Here is a 19427-nt window from a genome sequence, read left to right as displayed (position 1 = left end):
CTGGGAAGGGAAGGGGCAGTGCTGTGGGCCAATCAGATGTCTCCATGTGCATATATTGACAAGAAACGCTTTTATTTTAAGGGTTAGGAACATTCAGATAACTTCAGAAAACTATTAGAGAACACTTTTCAGATTATGTTCCCCCACAGCATGTTCAATAAGAATGGTTGTAATCCTGATTCTGGTGTCTGAACACGACTTAGCACCACGATACAAAAATTCTACTTATTAGCAGAAACAGAGGCAGTCAGGCGCAACGCCTACCTGAGTGAAGTTGATGGTAAAGATGGCGTGCGATCGACTGCTCACATCATTCATTCCGGTGGCAGCTGTGGTCCTGTTAATGTTCCCAGCATCCATTAACTCCTCCACGTCACTGTAATTCTGAACTAAGTGCTTTGACAAGTCTGCAAATATGACAGGAAATGGAAAATGCCATAGTCAACATCTACACTATTCTGTAATGTTTATGCTTTAATCAGAGCCAAACAATAGTGTGACTGGCATATTCTATATGTGTTCTAAAGTAGCGTCTCCCAAATTGTCAAGGACAAAAGAAGATTGGGAACAAGCAAAACACAGTACACAAGCTGCCCCAACCGGCTCACTTACACCAACTGTGTTGCTATGCTCTATGTTTAATTTACCAATATAGGCAAAATGCATGGGCATGAAAAAAACAAAACAAAAAACAAAAAAACAAAACAAACAATATTGGTTAAATGGACCCATTTCCAAACAAGTACCTGGGTTAATTTACTAAAACTGGAGAGCGCGAAATCTGGTGCAGTTGTACAAGTTAGCCAGATTCTAACTTCAGCTTGTTCAATTAAGATTTAACAAAAAAAAAAAATCAGAAAGCTGATTGGTTTCTATGCAGAGCTGCACCAGATTTTGCACTTTCCGGTTTCAGAAAATCAACCCCATTGTGTTGCACTATAAATTCATTGGGAAAAAAATTACTTGCATTCTAATTCGTTAGGTCAATGCATATAAAATCTTTCATAAACAGCTGTCTAAACTACACCTAACTGCATTACGCATTATTGCTTGCACTCTGGTGTGAATGAGCCACGTGCATTAGAAGCTGTTTGTACAATCTTCTTTAGGCCAATTGCACACATTATAATCCTCCCTTAGATCTAATAACAATTGTGTAGTGCAAAGGCCTAGCTTACTGTCCTTCACACTCTAGGAGGGCTGGATTGTGGCCAGTGGCAGCAGAACATTTTCTGGTATCAGTGGAAGTAAACAGTGGCTCAAGCTTGGTGGTCAATGGAAGTGAAACAATTACATAGCACATACTGGGGAATAGTGCCCCATCATTTGTATTAGTAGGAGGAATAGTGCCCCAATCTTGGTATTAGCTGGAGGAATAGTGCCCCATCATTGGTATAAGTAGAAGGAACAGTGCCCCATAATTGGTATTAGTATGAGGAATAGTGCTACATTAGTGGTATTAGTAGGGGGAATATAACTCCATCTGTGGTATTAGTAGGAGGAATATAACTCCATCTGTGGCATTAGTAGGAGGAATAATGCGCTATTGATAGTGCGCCATTTTTCATATTAGTAGGAGTAATAGTGCCCCGTCATTGGTATCAATGTGACACTTATGATGCCCCATCATAAGTGTCAGTGGCAGAAATTATGCCACACTGTTGGTGTTCAGTAGTTGAAACAGTGCCTTGCAGCAGTGGGAGGAAAAGTGCTCCAAGAGCCACATAAAAACCAGCACAAAGTCACATCTGGCCCACAAGCCACAGTTTGGAGTCCACTGGCATAGTGCAAGGGCCTTCCTGACTGGATACAAATTAATAGTTTAGGTAAGTACATAGTTTTGTTAAGTTTAAAGTTGATTTTACAACAGTCAGATTGTAATGTGTATACTGTATGTATATTTGACAACATAATGTGAGGGCTCAGCCAAACCATCTATTCAATTTATGTATCCGAAGATACAACGCATAGAGCCCTTCAGGACTTTCCCCATATGAACTTTAGCTATATATGCGAAGACTTTGTCTCAGAATGTTGATATCCACGGGCATTTCCAAAGATAGTGGAGTAGAGCGGTTCGAGGTATAGAGCACCATGAGCAGCTTGAATGTGATGGTTCTGCCTTATTGATACTAAACGAATAGTAGGCACGATGTACAAATTTAAATTGGGTTTCTTGCCAGGTTTCACAGATTACAAGCTGGCAAATGTTTTTTTTGCTAATAAGCAACAATTCAGAAGCATTGTCACAGCTGAGGACTTAGATCAAAGGTTTAAAAAGGAGCAAGGTGATATTTCGTTTTTTGATGAGTGATGAGATGGGAGTAGAGGTTGGATATGGAGTATTTATCACGGTGTAGTACTACCTTGATAAAAGATTGCTGCAGAGGTTCTTGTTGAGGGCCAAAGCAGGTTTTAAGGTAGCTGAGTAAATGATGGTAGTGGAAAATTTGGAATCCAGGGAGGGAGTACTTGGTAGACAAATCCGCAAATGATTTGAAAGTGCCTGGGCCACAATCATAGATTGCTTCAAATGTGGTAAGGCTGTTGAGTGTCCATTAGTGAAATGCTTTATGCTCCTTTGATGGGAGGGGCTCGAATGGGTAAGAAACGAGTGAAAGCTGAGGGCAAAAACGTCTCCGCACTTCCCTCCAGGTTATAAAAGTGTCTCTGATCAAAATATTGGATCTCTAAGTACTAAGAAGAGATTTCAGCCTAGAATGAAGAAAATCCAGGAGGTTGAACAGGGACAACAGGGCACCCTCTAGCGTAACTGTCCCAATAACCACTCTAGACCCTGTCTTAGTAAGCATGATAAATTGTAGAACCTAATGTTGGCAGACCCGCTCCACATTCGATCTTAGGGAGAGCACAGTTTTTGAAGGGCAATGCAGGGCTTCTTTTTACGCCACAGGAAAGCCAAAAGAGAGGAGCGGATTTACTGTACATCCAAGTATTTTAAGAGGATGGGAATAGTTTGCATCAGGTAGAGTAGTCTAGCGAATGATACCATTCTAAAAAAGGTGGCATCGCCAGAACAGCAAAACTGGAAAGGCTGCCCATGCTTCCAACTCCTGTACAATCTTGATGGGTAGCTGAGGTGGTATAAAGAAGATGGCTCCTTTTCAATCCCTATGCTCAAGTAGGTGATAGATTGTTTCTCTACACAAAATGGCGAGGTCGACAGCCAATGTGCAAAGGCATGTGGGTTCGAAGCAAAGACTTTGCTTTTGTCAAGGTTAATCCGTAACCCCAAGCAGATGAGGAAGGTCTCAAATGGGACACTATTTCTGATGACCTGGGGGACCCCAAGGGATTCCCTTAATATACAGGGATTTTCTTTCACTTCCCATTTTGGCTATGGGACAGGAAGTGAAGAGGCATCTCTGCAACACAGATGGCAAAAAAACAAACAAAAAACAAACTGACAGCAGTTTTAACTCTCCCTTACTTAATCCAAAACGAAAAAAAAAAATCTTGGCTTTATTAAATGACTAAGATGTTTTGGGATCAGCATACAGAAATGCGTGCAACACAGATTTGTATTAAAGTTTCTATAATATCTATTTGAATAATATGATGTATAATTACTAACCTTCAACATAAGGGCCTTCTTTGGGATGCTCTCGAACTCGCAAATTAAAGGTTTTTGATGACTTTCTTCGAAGCAGATCTCTCACGCGCTCATTGTAAATTTCTAGGTAGCTAAATGAAAAGCAGAAAATACAGAATGAAAGCCATAAGGAGCTGTGCCAGGGATAAAAAACAAACATCAGCTAATGTACTGTACAACGAATAATAGGCAGCCATTCGTACTGGTGAGTAGCTTTAACACACATTAAGTTACACGGTAACTGCGTGTTCATGCAGCCCATTTATTTAAAACAGAAGGCATAGAAAAACGAGCCTGCAGCATGTTTTGTAAAAACAGTGCACTACAATGCATGATATTGAGATGTGGTGCAACATACATTGGGGGGTCATTAAAAATGAATGGCACCTGCTTATAGTGCACATACTTATACAAAGATCTGAAAACTTGCAAAAAGGTGAACTGCCTCTGTTCCAGGAGACCATGCTACCTGGATTTCTATGATTAACTATATGCTTTTCATTGAGAAGCTGAAATAGGTTGACCAGCTAAATTTGACAAATTGAGTATAGTAGAGTATATTTTGTTGATTTGTATAATTTGCAGTGTTAATATTTGCATCACAGCAGATGATGGTAAAGGCAGGTCCTTGAATTTATGTGAAGTTATAATCTGGTTTCTCAATTTTGTTTTTGGGTTGAGGGAAAGAGAGGGGAACGAGACAAAAAAAAAAACACACTTCACAAAAAAAATTTACCCAGTTTAAAAAAAAAAAAAAAATGAACGCGCCCTAAGCAATCTATAGCCACTATTCCATGTAACTGACCACATTTTTTCTTCTTGAGTAATGCTGGTCGTACACATCAATTATTAGGCAAATTCAACCACTTTCAACAGGCAAACAGGCAGAAAGACACAGCCCACCAAATATCCCTGCTATGTAAATTTCAATATACAAACTGCTTGTGATATGTTTCTTTGGTTTGTTGAATCATTTTTGGAGAGTACAGAGACTTATGAATGAAATTGTGTAGTGACCAGCAAAAAAATACCCAGAGACTTATCAGCCACGTTCAACCTTAGCGGTGTATATATTTATAGAAATAAATCTCTTTCAGTGATTGAGCCATTCCTACATGTCAAATGGTACTCTGATACCTATGACTGCCATGAGCAACAGTCCCTGATATCAGAAAGGTCAGGGAAAAAAAATGAAAATTTAAAGAAGTATGGCCAAAGATTTTTTTGGCCATGCTTCTCTGATGGGTCACAGGAATACCCCTTAATTTCATTCTGTGACTGTCAGCAGACAGCTGGTTATTGCAGCACAGTGGCTAAGTGATTAGCACTTCCGCCTGGCAGTACTAGGGTCGTTGGTTCGAATCCCAGCCACGGCACTACCTGCCTGGAGTTTGCATATTCTCCCTGTGCCTGCATGGGTTTCCTCCGGGTACTCTGGTTTCCTCCCACACTCCAAAGACATGCTAGGAGGTTAATTGGCTCCTGTCTAAATTGTCCCTAGTATGTGTATCTATGAATGTGGGTTAGGGACCTTAGATTGTACGCCTCTTGAGGGTTAGGGACTGATGTGAATGTACAATATATATGTAAAGCACTGCGTAAATTGACAGCGCTATACAAGTACCTGAAATAATAAATAAATTGCCTGCTGCAGGCCGACAAAGAAGAGCTGCTCCAGGCTCTGATAGGATCCTGACAATGTTGTCAGGATCCACCTGGATGTCTCACTGACAGATGAATCACCTTTCAGCACTAGGCTGAGAGCCAGGGCTAGCTGTGCCCACCTCCTCCCAAGCCTGGTGCTCCAGTCAGCACTGGAGGAGCAGAGCGGTGAGCAGTGACTCACAAGTCACTGTTCTCTGCTCCAAGCAGAATGAGAACTGAGCAACCAGTGGTCATGTGATCATTTAGTTTTTGGTCTTAGGGCTGGCGTGGGACAGCTGCAGCATACAGGGGAGTATGGATTTTTTTTTTTAAACCCATAAGTCTTCTTTTAACACAAATGCAGACAAAATGTTATATAGTGAGATAAAACACTAAGCCGATTCATGGTGTAATAGTATGTACAAGACAGCTGTATATTCCACTGGGTCACTGGCTGGTAAGGTCTCCTGCACTCTGACTGTTTAGTCCCAGTGTATGAGGTTCTGGTATTTAGATGTGCTCAGAGGAAACAAATGCGCTGTCCAGCCCCAGTGCTGACAGCAAAAGCTGCAGTGGCTGGATGGTGCACAGAGCTCTACTACTATTTAAGGCAGTATACATTGAAGGACAGATGCACTCCTACATGAACACAAATGGATTTAATAACACTGGAGAGCATGGTAGCCAATCAGCTTCTAACTTCAGCTTGTTCAATTAAGCTTTGATTAAAAAAAAAAAAAAAAAAAAAAAAACTGGAAGCGGATTGGTTTCTATGCAGAGCTGCACCAGGTTTTCCACTCTCCATTTTTAATAGATCAATCCTATACTGCCCTAAATATCGGTAGCAAAAGATATACCAACAAGCTCCATCCAGCCACAGCAGCTGTCAGCCTCTCATAGAAGCTCCTAGGTGCACCTATGGCTTTCACCGTCTTAATGCAAGAGCCTCGTGCACCAGGGCTAAACACCTAGGGGTTGATTTACTAAAACTGGAAAGTGCAAAATCTAGTGCAGCGATGTATGGAGGCTTGGATAGATTAGAGTTAGAACTGCACTATCCACAGGGGGCTTTCAAAAGCACTTGATGAGGCATTATGTTTGCAAATATCCTGCAACTAAAACCTGTTTTAATGCAAATTTTTAATGTAATTTGTCTTATGTATTTTTTTTTACACTGGCTAGCTGGTAGGGGTGCTAGAAAACGGTTGTCTGTGTAAAGCATTTTCAATCACACCTTAGGCCTCATGCACACCAGAGGTTATGAACACTCTCCTAGAAGCTTTTCCTCCTGGCAGCAGCATTTTTGCCCAAAAAATGCTTGATTATTATAAAAGTGTCTAACGCTTTTACAAGCGTTAGGCACGTTTACAGCCATCAAGCGCTTGGGCATTAATTCATTTCATTGGCCAGAATAGTAATTTATTCTGGCCATTGAAATGATATAACACTCAAGCGCTAAATGCGGATAGCATAAACGCGTTTAAGTGCGTTTACAAAAAAGTCAAGTCTATGTGTGCATTGACACAGTCTAACATGGAGGGGAGTTTGGAGACAATAAAAAAAAAATGCCTGACATCACTAAACGTGGCAATAAAAACATCCAGTGTGCACGAGGCCTTAATCTAATAGCGAATTATAATTTGGGGTGGTTGCCATTTTTGTTTGGGGCCAATTTCATAATTTTGTTAACCAGCCAGTGGAAAGAAGGCCAAGATCACGTTGTGGTGGGGTAAAACAACTATGCAATAACTATATTTGCATTTTTATACACCAAAAAAATATTTTACTCATTGTGTACAATAACCTTGTTCTAAATTACCAAACATTCACCATAAACATACCTTACTTCTGTACGAAATGATGCATCACCCCTCCTTGTAACATCAGCAATCCTACTGAACAATCCTTCACAAATCCGGGGTATTAGACCAGAATCACCCTGTTGTACCAGTAAAATCCAGGAGATTAGAAAGGAGAATTTAAAAGCAAATCCTTCAAACTACACAATTATTAGAGTTCAAGCAGAGGCTGAAGAGCTGCAGTGCACAACTAAGCAACAACTATATACAATCTCACATGTATATCTTCAAAAGCAAAAAAAAATAAAAAAATTAGGGTGCAAGTAGATTTATTTACATACTAGGGGTGATTTACTAAAGGAGTAGAGTGTGATTACAGAGCAAAGTAAATGTTCAACAAGCCTAGTGAATAAGGTGGAGCGGTGTCCACTTTGAAAACCCAAATACCTACAAAAAGATTTTTGCCAAGGCATGATTAGATGATTGAGTGGAAAACCGCTTCATCGCATTAACTTAGATAATCAATATTCACTTTGCTAAGTTGACAGCCTCTTGTCCTTAAGAGAAACAAGCCCCTCTATCTTCTTGAAGTTATTGTTGATGGTCATCCACCTACTTCAAGCTCCCAATTATGGCTGCACCAGGACATGGAGCCATGATCTCCTTTTCAGGATCCTTGATGGTTAGTGGATAAAAAACCCTATACATGTTCACTGCAGAACTTAAGTTTTGACTGGATAACCATTTAAAGTTCAACACCCGCCACAGAGGTCAAGAGTCAGAACTTTTGTAAGGGTTTTTTTTTTTTATTGCTGCCTGTGTCCTCACTAGTGAAATCTCCCCTCATTTTCTGTCTCAGTGACACAAGGACAAGTAATGTGAAGACGCAAGGGTCACAAGATCACAAGACCAGATTATACACAATGCAATAAAGCTGGGCAGATGTTCTGGCCCTCGCTTACTCTATAAAAAAACAAAACAAAAATTTCAGTGGAGGTGGACATTACTCACCAACTCCATTTCTACACACCTTACACTTCTGGATCAGTGGTTAGATGCCTGCTGTCATATCCTAACACCAGAAGGAGAATTTCTTATCCACTGGCTTAGAGCGGTGCTACAAGTTCTATGTAACCTGCATATATGATGTTAAAGGCAACCTATTCAGACATTGCACAGTATATGAAGACTGCTATTGCTTACTTGACTGTGATAATGTTAGCCTGGCTTTCTCTTGCCAGTAGTTTGAGGCTGGCCCAGAACAGACATGCAGATCTGAAAAATTAGATTTTTTCTACATCATTACCTGTAAAATCCATTTCTTGGAGTGTTGTCACAGGACTCAGAGCAGGCTATTATGACTATGTGGGTTATATGCCACCTAGATGAATGGACACTGGCTGACCAGTCAGAGAAAGTCCTCCCCTATATAACCCCTCCTACATAGAAAGTACTTTTGTTTTGTATCAAGCAAAGAAATTCCAGAAAGAGGAGAGGGACCTCTGTGTCCCGTGATGCACTCCAAAAAATGAATTTTACAGGTAAGTATGTAGAAAAAAATCCAGTTTTCTTTATCGTACATCACAGGATACAGAACAGGCTGTAACCATGAGTATGAGGGATGTCCTAAAGCAATAAAAATAAAAAATCTGAGGATTGGGCGACACTATACTAACCACTGCCATCAATCTCAAAGGACCTATTCAACCATTCGTATTACACTGCAGCCAAAGGCAGAATCCTCCATGGCGCTGACATGCACCTAGTAAAACCTTGTGACTATATAAAACAAAGACCATGTAGCGGCCTTGCAAACATGAGCAACTGACTCCTGATGGCGGATAGCCCAAGATTGCTCCCACACTCCTGGTAGAGTGTGCTCTCACCAGAAAGGGTGGGACCACACTCTTTAAACCATAGCCCTTTCCTGGGCCCATCTGCTAGGACAAACAAAGAATCTGATCGCCCCTTGAGGGTTAGGGACTGATGTGAATGTACAATATATATGTAAAGCGCTGCGTAAATTGACGGCGCTATATAAGTACCTGAAATAATAATAATAATAATCTGATTTGTGCCATCATTCTCAAGAAGCCCCTTACAGCCCGTACCACATCTAGTGCCTGCAAAGATCTTTCTCTTGCTGACTGAGGCCAAGGAAAAAATGAAGGCAGTACAATCTGCTGATTTAAATTAAAACTAGTAACCACCTTTGGCAAGAAAAGATGGATGAGGCTGCAATACCACTTTATCCTGATGCAAAATCAAAAACGGTTCTCTACAAGAAAGAGCTGCAAGCTTTGACACCCTCCTTGCAGAAGTGATTGCCACCAAAAACAGGACCTTCTGAATCAAAAGAACTAATGGAATCTCCCTAATAGGCTCAAATGGTGGTTTCTGTAATACTGCCAAGACCAAGTTCAAGTCTCAAAGACACAGGGGCTGTCTTACAGGAGGAACTATACGCTTCACTCCTTGCAATAAAGTACAAACCAAAGAGTGAGACGCAAATGGGTCTCTAGAGAAAAATGACCAAAGCTGAAACCTGGCCCTTAATAGTACCAGCAAACTTCTTTTCCAGACTCGATTGGGAAAAAGACAAAATCCTACCAATCACATTTTTCCGCGGATGCCATTTTCAGACCTCACACCAGGAAATATAAGCCTTCCAAGTTATGTAATAAAATGTTCCTGGAAACTAGCTTTCTAGCATTCAACATAGTGGGGATGATGAATCGCATATCCCCCTGTCCCTCAGGATTTTAGTCTTAATAGCCATGCCATCAAATTCAGAGACCGTAAAGCAGAGTGCAATATTGGTCACCGAGGGAGCAGGTCTGGCTGGTACGACAGAGGCCATGGACCATCCACTGCTAGTTTCACTATGTTCAGGTACCAAATCCTCCTGGGACCACTTTGGTGGCTGATGTATGCCACCATTGTGGCATTATCAGACTGAATCCTAACTGGCCAACCCTGAAGCCTGGTTGTCCAATACCTCAGGTCAAGCCGCATCATCCCAATTTCTAAAATATTGATGGGTAGAACGTTTTCCTGCAGAAACCATGTCCCCTACACCGTGGCTCCCTCTAGAACAGCCTCCCAACCCAAGAGGCTGGCATCGGTGGTTACCAACTTTCATACCACTGGCAGAAAAGATCTACCTTTCTCCAAATTTTGGGCTTCCAAACACCAATTCAAGCTCCGCAGTACCCTGGGGGACAGAGACATGTGGTAATCCAGTGCTGGAATCTTCTTGTTCCAGACAGAGAGATTGTTCCTCTGCAACGGTCTAGAGTGAAATCGTGCATAGGGAACTGCTTCGAACGAGGACACCATTTTCCCCAATAATCTCATGCAGAGAGGCATCGAAGGCTACTTTCTGCTTCTTAAATTCCGAACCTGATCTCTCAGGGCGTGGCTCTTTCTTGGAGGCAGAAACTTTTGCCTGAACGGTGTCTAGGACCATCCCAAAATATTCCAGGCATTGTACTGGCTCCAGGGCTGGTTTCTCAAAGTTTAGCACCCAGCCCAGGTGTACCAGGGTATGGATTACAAGGGTCACATTTTTTCTCAAACTTGGAACAGACTGAGTTGTAGTAGATCGTCCAGATAGAGCCCATGACTGATACTCCCAGAGTTGTGAGCAGCCCCAACACTGGAGCAAAAACCATAAATACTCGAGAGCCATGGCCAGCCCAAACGGTAGTGCCACGAACTGAAAATGCAGAGCATCTACTGCCAAATGCAGAAATTTTTGATGAGAGAGAAATATCAGCACATGCAAATATGCATCCTTGAAATCTATGGACGCTAAATAACCTCCCTCTTGTAATGAGGCCACCAATGATCGGACGGATTCCATCCGAAAAGACCAAACATCTAGAAACTGGTTCACTCCCTTGAAATCTAGAATAGGCCTTACGTCCTCATTCTGCTTTAGAACTGTGAACAGGTTTCAATAACAACCCTGGAATCTTTTGTCTGCTGAAACATCCACAATCAACCCCTGGGACAACAGCCAGTCAAGTGCCTGCAACAGAGACTCCTTTTATCGGATTTGTGGGTATATTTGACTTTAGAAAACAAGGAGGGGGGGGGGTCTTTAACTGAAGTGCTTGATCCTTTAAAAGTTGGGAGCTTGGATTTCCTTATTAAGGGCAGAAGAGAACGCTCCCCCCCCCCCCACCAAATCTTCTGGATATACTTGTCCAGATCTTCACCAGTTGATCCCAATGAAAAGAAAAACCCGCCATTAACTTCTTGCACAGCACTTCTACCGACCAACTTTTTTATCCACAGGACTCTGCACATGTGCACTGGCAAAAGAGCCTTACGAGAAATTTGCTGAATTGAATAGTTGATTGCATCAACTGCAAAATATAAGGCCTGTGGCAAGTCTGCCAAATCGTCTACCTGACGGTCTAATCAACTTCTTGACACAGTAGCTCAGATTATTACAAATGCCAATAGCCGCCAATGTCGGCTGCGTGGCAGACTCTGTTAGAGGGAAAAAAACCTGGACATTAGCCACAGGACATGTTGAATACTTATTCAGGGACAAACAGCTGTGTCAACAGCTACTTTTACTGGCATGCCTCACTTTTTAACAAATTTCTCCCCCATGGGGTTTAGGAGAGAAAATCCTTTAGGTGAGGCAAAAACCTTGTCTGGGTGATCCCAGTCAGCATGCATAATTTGTTCCAGAAGAGGATGTACTGGAAAGGCCTGAGTACTCTATGGTGGTTTCAATTAACCCAAAAGAAGAGTAAGTGACCCCAGGGGTTTCCACAGGGGGTAGCCTAAAACCAGAACGGACCATATTAGTAAGGCCCTGAACCACAAACCTCTGTGATTGAGAAGCAGAGACAGCCTGTTTTTCTTTTTTCTTCAGGCTGTGACCTTTCAGACACAGAATCAACTGCCTGACCTTCCTCAAGATCTTTCACTGCCTCTTCATCCTCAGGTTCCACACATTCCTGTTCAAGGACCGGTGGATTCAAAGACGGGGATCTCTTCTGCTTCTTACCTAATCACAATCACCCCTGCGATCATATCCTCCAATCCTAAGGCTGATGCAAGTTTGTCCTTGGCTATGTACACCGAAGCGGACACACCAGTAGTAGCAACAAAGCCGGACAAACGCAGTGGCTCAGATTGACCTGTCACCCCTGGCCTTTCAGATTTCACAGAGGAACTCCGACTAGGTTCCACAAGACCCAACAGCGGTATACTTGTGCCAATTCCTGGAAGACATTACTCCACTTCGTGACCTTAGACTTGTGTAATAAATCAATCAAAAATACACAGGATACAGCCCTGCTGGATACAGCATGTGGCAGCAATACACTCAATGCAATCTGCTAATAGAAAGGGCAGCCTCCTCTCTGACTGCCTGCCTGCCCAGCAGCCCAGGTGTGCTCAAAAAGCATCATACCTAAATAACATGGCCAACTTCCTCTTCTGGCCACTACTGCACATGCATGCGTGTCTGGCATACTTGTGCGCTCCTGCCGTATGGACGCACACCCTGTTGTGCACGCTCCCTTTGGCTAACGGTCGGAAACATAGCACATCATAGGAGCCACTTCAGTGCTAAGAGTGCTAGAAAACTAAGATCATCAGGCAGTCACAGGCAACACTATCTGTGTATTCCCCCTGGTGGCCAAAGAAAAAAAATGCAAACTTACCAATTCCGCCGCAGGCCCTGACCTTAGCCAGGGACCAACTGTCACCCCTCATGGCGAGCTTTGTCATGCATACCTTCAAGGACTCAATCCCCTCTGAGCTGGGGCAACTGCCTTGGACCTGTACAGCACCCTACTGGAGAGCGCCTTGGTCAATAATCTACTGCACAGGGTTCCGTTGCACAGGGTCCAGCACCATAAGGCTGCATTACAGGCAAAACCTAGAGGATTCTTATCTTTATCCAGCTAGGCTCGGGTACCATCCATTTTGGCTAACAGCTTTTCGAATGGATCCGACTGAAGTCCTTGATTCTCAACAGAAGCGTTCCTGACCTCTTAGGTATGCTCCAAGAGCCCATGCAATGTATCAGTGACCATCCACCTTACAGACAATGGCAAAAATCTGAAGTACTCCCTGTGTAGGTGGTGTTATATAGGGGAGGATTTCCTCTCTGACTGGTTGGCCACCGTCCATTCAACTATAGGTGGCATATCTCCCACATAGTCATGATTATAACCTGCTCTGTGTCCCATGATGTATGATATAGAAAGTTAGAGACTCTTAATCAGATCAACTAGAGGAGTATAGGCCGTTCACTTGCAAAATTAACTTTTACATAGTTTAGTAAATTAAGTGAGGTTGTAATGATCATCCAATTGTATGCAAGCAAAAAACTCTAGTATTTCCAATGTTTCTTGCATGTGGCTGGGTATTCTTTGGAAAGAAGTCACTAAGTGGTGAAAATTCACATTGTAAAGTGATGATGCTCTACTCCTTTAGTAAAATCAATCCCAAAAAGGACTAAATAACTGGATCAGCATAACATGGGAAGTAGCATTTTTAAAAGAAAAATTAGCAATGGCAGTCTCCAAGTTTTAGATAAAACTGGGAAATGGAACTGGACAGACGTCACCAAAGTGAGGAGAGGAAACTGGCAGTTCCAGGTTTCCGCTACAGTAGGCTCATGAAGGGGAAGTCTTATCCCCCAAACCCATTCCTGTGATATTTCCTGTAGAGGCGAAACTGATTTATTCAACTTGATGCTGGTTTCTTTTTGCATCTGTCCAGCACCCTTCCTCTCTTAGATGCTGACAGCAGTGTGCCTTCCCTGGCAAGAGTTGTATGACTTGTAGGTTTTGTTATGCATAGCAATTTGCTACTTCCTGCTCCTATCGATATCACTTTTGTGAGTGCAATGCAAGTGTTAAATGCTTATTTATTCTAGGGGGGCAGGAATAAGGTGTAATAAGTACCCTATTCCTTGCTTCAGCACTGCTCTCTTCTACCCAAAATCCTGGTTTTGGATGGTCTCCTAGCGTCATCACATGCAGCACAGGGCTAGTAACCTTGCTTACCGAGCTAGGTGGTGAGCATGTGACTGGGGCAGGCACTTGCACCCTCTTAGAGGGTGACAACACTCTGCCCTAGTTTCTAGTTATTTTCCTGCATTGTCACCCTGTCAAACTGTTCTTCAAGTGAAGATTAGAAGCAGCTGTGTGGACATACATTGCACAGGCATGCTCCACTATTGTGACTTTCAGTATAAAAAAACAAAAAGTAGCTGCTGTTTATGTGGACAAGAAGTGTGTGCAAAGAGTTTGAAAGAGATCAGCAGTAATGATATGCCACAAAAGGTGAACAAAAGGAGAAAGCAAAGTATTTTATTTAAAAATTAGGACATTTGTTTCTGATATGCGGAATGACTAAATGTCATTCAGCTAAGGGGTACTTCCACTTTAAAAGACAATGGTTGAAGTGGTGCATTTGAATGATTTTCCTATTGTTTTCCATAAGTACTCATCTGGGATAACAATTATTCCTCAGCAGTTTAATATAATTCTCAGCGCCAATTCTAGGAAATGTGGATTGTACTACATAGATGCACATATGCTCATTACCTCTAGCGAATGCTTGACTGGGAAAGCGGAAGACAGATTGCGCAAGCCTATGGGATAAACTGAATCATTGTGGAACGATTGTGGCATTTTATTACACCCCTCGCTGCTGAGTACATTTACATGGTGCAAGTGAAGCTGCGCTAAGCCATAAAATTACAGCAACCATTAATGAGCCAAAAGTTGCTGCACTGGAACTTTTTATGTCAATAGAAGGATTGCAGAGGAAAAAGATGCATTACAGGCTGCAGCAGACATTGATTTTCTAAACAGATTTTTTTTTTCTTTTAAACAGCAAGAATCCCAATAAATTTGATAAATGAAGTGATACTTGGGGATTGCAGAGATTGTAAAACACTAAATAAATTGAAGCTATAAATACTAGAGAAAACACTAATATGTACTACATGCAACTAGATTGACAGCACAACACCTATGTAAATGTCAGAAAATAAGCTTAAAAAAAAAATGTGTATGTATATACACGTGTCTGAATATAGATCTATATATATATATATATATATATATATATATATACATATACATATACATATACATACATATATATATATACATACATACATATATACACACACACACACACACACACACATATATATATATATATATACACATATATATATACACATATATACATATACACACACACACACCTCTCGTAAAAAGTATTGGGACACCCCTCCAAATCATTGGATTCAGGTGTTCCAATCACCTTCATGGCTACAGGTGAATAACATAAAGCACCTGGTCATGAAGACTGCTTCTACAAACATTTGTGAAAGAATGGGTCGCTCTCAGGTGCTCAGTGAACTTCAAACATGGTACCGTGATAGCCTTATTGCACAGGTGGCAATCTGTCTGGGAAACTTCCTTGCTACTAAATATTCCGCGGTCAACTGTTAGTGGTATTATAACAAAGTGGAAGCAACTGGGAACAACAGCAACTCAGCCATGAAGTTGTAGGACACGTAAAATGACAGAGCAGGGTCAACACGTGCTGAAGCGCACAGTGCGCAGAAGTCGCCAACTGTCTGCAGAGTCAATAGCTAAAGGCTTCAAAACTTCATGTGGACTTCAGATTAGCACACCAACAGTGTATAGAGAGCTTCATGGAATGGGTTTCCATGGCAGAGCAGCTGCATTCAAGCCTTGCATCACCAAGTGAAATGCAAAGCGACAGATGAAGTGGTGTAAAGCATGCCGCCACTAGACTTTAGAGTAGTGGAAATGTGTTCTCTGGTGTGATGAATCATGCATCTCTGTCTGGCAATCTGATGGATGTGTCTGGGTTTGGCAGGTTGCCAGGAGAACGGTACTTGCCTGACTGCATTGTGCCAAGTGTAAAGTTTGGTGGAGGGGGGGGGGGGGGGTTTATGATGTGGGGTTGTTTTTCAGGGGTTGGGCTTGGCCCCTTAATTCCAGTGAAGGGAACTCTTAAAGCCTCTGCATACCAAGACATTTTGGACAATTTCATGCTCCCAACTTTCTGGGAACAGTTTGGGGATGGCCCCTTCCTGTTCCAACATGACTGCACACCAGTGCACAAAGCAAGGTCCATAAAGACATGGATGAGCGAGTTTGGGGTGGAGTAACTTGACTGGTATGCACAGAGTCCTGACCTCAACCCGATAGAACACCTTTGGGATGAATTAGTTCAGAGACTATGAGCCAGGCCTTCTCGTCCGACATCAGTGCCTGAACTCACAGATGCACTTCTGGAAGAATGATCAAACATTCCCATAGACACACTCCTAGCCCTTGTGGACAGCCTTCCAAAAAGGAGTTGAAGCCGTTATAGCTGCAAAGGGCGGGGCCAACTCAATATTTAACCCTACGGACTAAAGTAAGACTTTAATCAATATCTCAGTAAACACAAGAACAATTTCTAAAATTTTGACAAAACTGAGTTTTATAGAACATTGGTTTAGCTCATTACATGAAAGTAAGATTAATAATATAGCTTAGATTACAAAATCTTCAGTTTTACTTAAATTAGTTGATGCAAAAATGAATACACCCCACAACAAAAATTACTACATTTAGTATTTTGTATAGCCTCCATGATTTGTAAGAACAGCACCAAGTCTTCTAGGCATAGAATGAACAAGTTGGCAACATATTGCAATATCTATCTTTTTCCATTCTTCAAAGAATGACCTTTTAGAGCCTGGATGCTGGATGGAGATTCATGCTCAGTTTGTCTCTTCAGAATTCCCCATAGGTGTTCGACTGGGTTAAGATCAGGAGACATACTTGGCCACTGAATAACTTTCACCCTGTCCTTCTTCAGAAATGCGACAGTGTCCTTAGAAGTGTATTTTGGATCATTGTCATGTTGGAAAAGTGCATGACAACCAAGGGCACAGACTGATGGTAGCATCTTCTCTTTCAATATAGAGCAGTACATCCGTGATTTCATGATACCATCAATGAAATGCAGCTCCCCAACAGCAACAGCACTCGTGCAGCCCCACAGAAAGACACTTCCACCACCATATTTAACTGTAGGCACCATGCATTTTTCTTTGTACTCCTCACCTTTGCAACACCATACAGTTTTGAAGCCATCAGTTCCAAAAACATTTATCTTGGTCTAATCACTCCAGACTACATAGTCCTAGTAGTCTTCTTTTTTAGCATGGGCCCTGGCAAATTCTAGGTGGGCTTTTTTGTGCATGGGCTTTAGGAGAAGCTTCCGTCATGGACAACACCCATGCATGCCATTCTTCTGTAATGTATACCGCATTGTGTCACGGGAAACAATCACCCCAGTTTGGCTTTCTACTTCTTTAGCTAACTGCAGTGAACTTGCATGATGATTTTCTTCAAACCTTCTGATCAGAAGATGCTCTTGTCGAGGTGTTAACTTCTGTGGACAGCCTGGACATCTCTGTGAGATGGTTGCAGTTCCATCTTTAATAAGTAAAGCTTTGCTGATCTTCTTGTAGCCTTCACCTTTCTTGTGTAAAGACATTATTTTCTTTCTCAGGCCTTGTGACATTTCTCTTCCATGTGGTGCCATTGCGGACAGTATGAAATGGGAAGGGGTTTTCTTTGTTAAGTAATGCCCTTTTATAATCAACTGTCTGCTGGACACCTGTTTAATGAATATTTAGACTCACCTGTAGTTGAATTCTTGTCAATTAGGATTTTGTTGGCTAAAATTTAGCTTTGCTCCTAAGACTTTCATTGGGGTGTATTCATTTTTGCAACATGGACTTGAATTAATTTGTTAGGAAAAATACTGTTTTGTGTGTGCAAATTAACAAATCTTGCGTGGAATCAATGGCCCGCATTTGTGGGAGTATTTTCTAGTATAATGTCCCTCAGAAAATGTTGATTCTGAAAGGAAAGTAAAAGGCTTTCTGATCAATCTGTTAGAGTGTACTTATTTATGCTGAGAACTGTATACACACAGGTTAGACAAAAAATGGAAACACTACATGATTTGCAGGTGTGAAAGTGGCCTGTTTTGCATTGAAAGCGGAAGTGATGTAACATGCTTCTGCTGTGTGATGAGCTAACAGGTGGGAAGCCTCATTCACTGCGTGTGCTGCTAGTAATAGTCATGTCAGATTACTGAGCTTCAAAGAGAGCAAATTGTTGGTGCCCACTTAGCTGGTGCCATTGTGACTGAAGTTGCCAATTTATTTGCCGTGTTGTGAGGTACGGCATCAAAGGTTATGACGGTACATACAGTTTCTGGGAAAATGTCATTTGATAAAACATAAGCGCGGTCAGCATGGTCAACTAACTGAAGAGACAAAAGGACGTTGCACAGGATTGTGACCTGGAATAAGAAAACAACTTCTGCAAAAGCAACTGCAGAGATCAATCTCAGTCTTCACTAATACAGAAGTTGTGTTACTGACCAGATCACCAGGTGAAAATAGGGGGGAAAAGCATAAAAAGAAAAAACATATACAGCCACCACATCTAGGAATAGGTAAACTGCAATATATTACATTTTTGTAACGGAGGTAGTAAATAAGTAAATATAATATACATTTCTGTTTTTTTTGTACATTTCTTCAGTTACTTCCTGGTTTCCAGACCTAGGCCAATATGATGTCATACATCCCAAGAGTCTCCAGGAAGGGAACGAGATTTTCTCATCCAAACACACTGTCCTTCCTGCATGCCTGAGCTGGGCAGATAGAGTCCAGGAATTAAATTCTACATGAATCATCTGCCCTTACTCAAAATGGCCACTGCCAGAAATGCTAGTGATTTCTCAGCAAGATAAAGCATAGGGACATGGACGGATAGAGGAGTTTGCTTTGCATATTAAAAATGTAAGAAATAGCGTTTTGGTGCAGTGTAGTTCCACCAAAAAAGCATCACATAGGTGACTTATGTGATGGAAAAAAAATTAAACTGTAAAAAATAAAAAAGGTATATCGAAGTACATAAAAATCCCCCCCACCCCCACATATAAGTATAGTTACATAGTTAGTCTGGCTGAAAAAAAAAAAGACAAAAGTCCATCCAGTTCAACCATAGATAAAAAAAAAAAGCTATAATCCTATACCCACAGTTGATCCAGAGGAAGGCAAAAAAAAAAAAAAAAAACCTCAGCAAAGTACGATCCAATTTGCTCCTGCTGGGAAAAAATTCCTTCCTGATCCCCCGAGAGGCAATCGGATATTCCCTGGATCAACTTTACTTATAAGTATTAGTATCCAGTTATATTCTGTGTATCTAGGAAAGAATTCAGGCCTTTTTTAAAGCAATCCACTGAGCTGGCCAGAACCAACTCTTGAGGGA

The 19427-nt window shown here is 41.6% G+C and overlaps 1 protein-coding gene across 2 annotated transcripts in view; it reads right to left on the bottom strand.

The window, feature by feature from the left end:
- Positions 1–19427, bottom strand: part of KIF16B (kinesin family member 16B) — a 273891-nt gene that overhangs the window by 198890 nt on the left and 55574 nt on the right. For both annotated transcript variants that reach the window (XM_089691598.1, XM_089692251.1), the window contains exons 5-7: positions 7099–7196; positions 3596–3705; positions 265–407 (exon numbers count right to left, since the gene is read on the bottom strand). In XM_089691598.1, the coding sequence (XP_089547724.1) occupies positions 265–407; positions 3596–3705; positions 7099–7196 (351 nt within the window). The remainder of the gene's footprint in view (positions 1–264; positions 408–3595; positions 3706–7098; positions 7197–19427) is intronic.

This window comes from Staurois parvus, unplaced genomic scaffold (assembly GCF_062004578.1).
Source record: "Staurois parvus isolate SC_StPar_1 unplaced genomic scaffold, SC_StPar_1.0 ptg000001l, whole genome shotgun sequence".
NCBI classification, from domain to species: domain Eukaryota; kingdom Metazoa; phylum Chordata; class Amphibia; order Anura; family Ranidae; genus Staurois; species Staurois parvus.
This window is presented reverse-complemented; position numbering and strand designations above follow the sequence as displayed.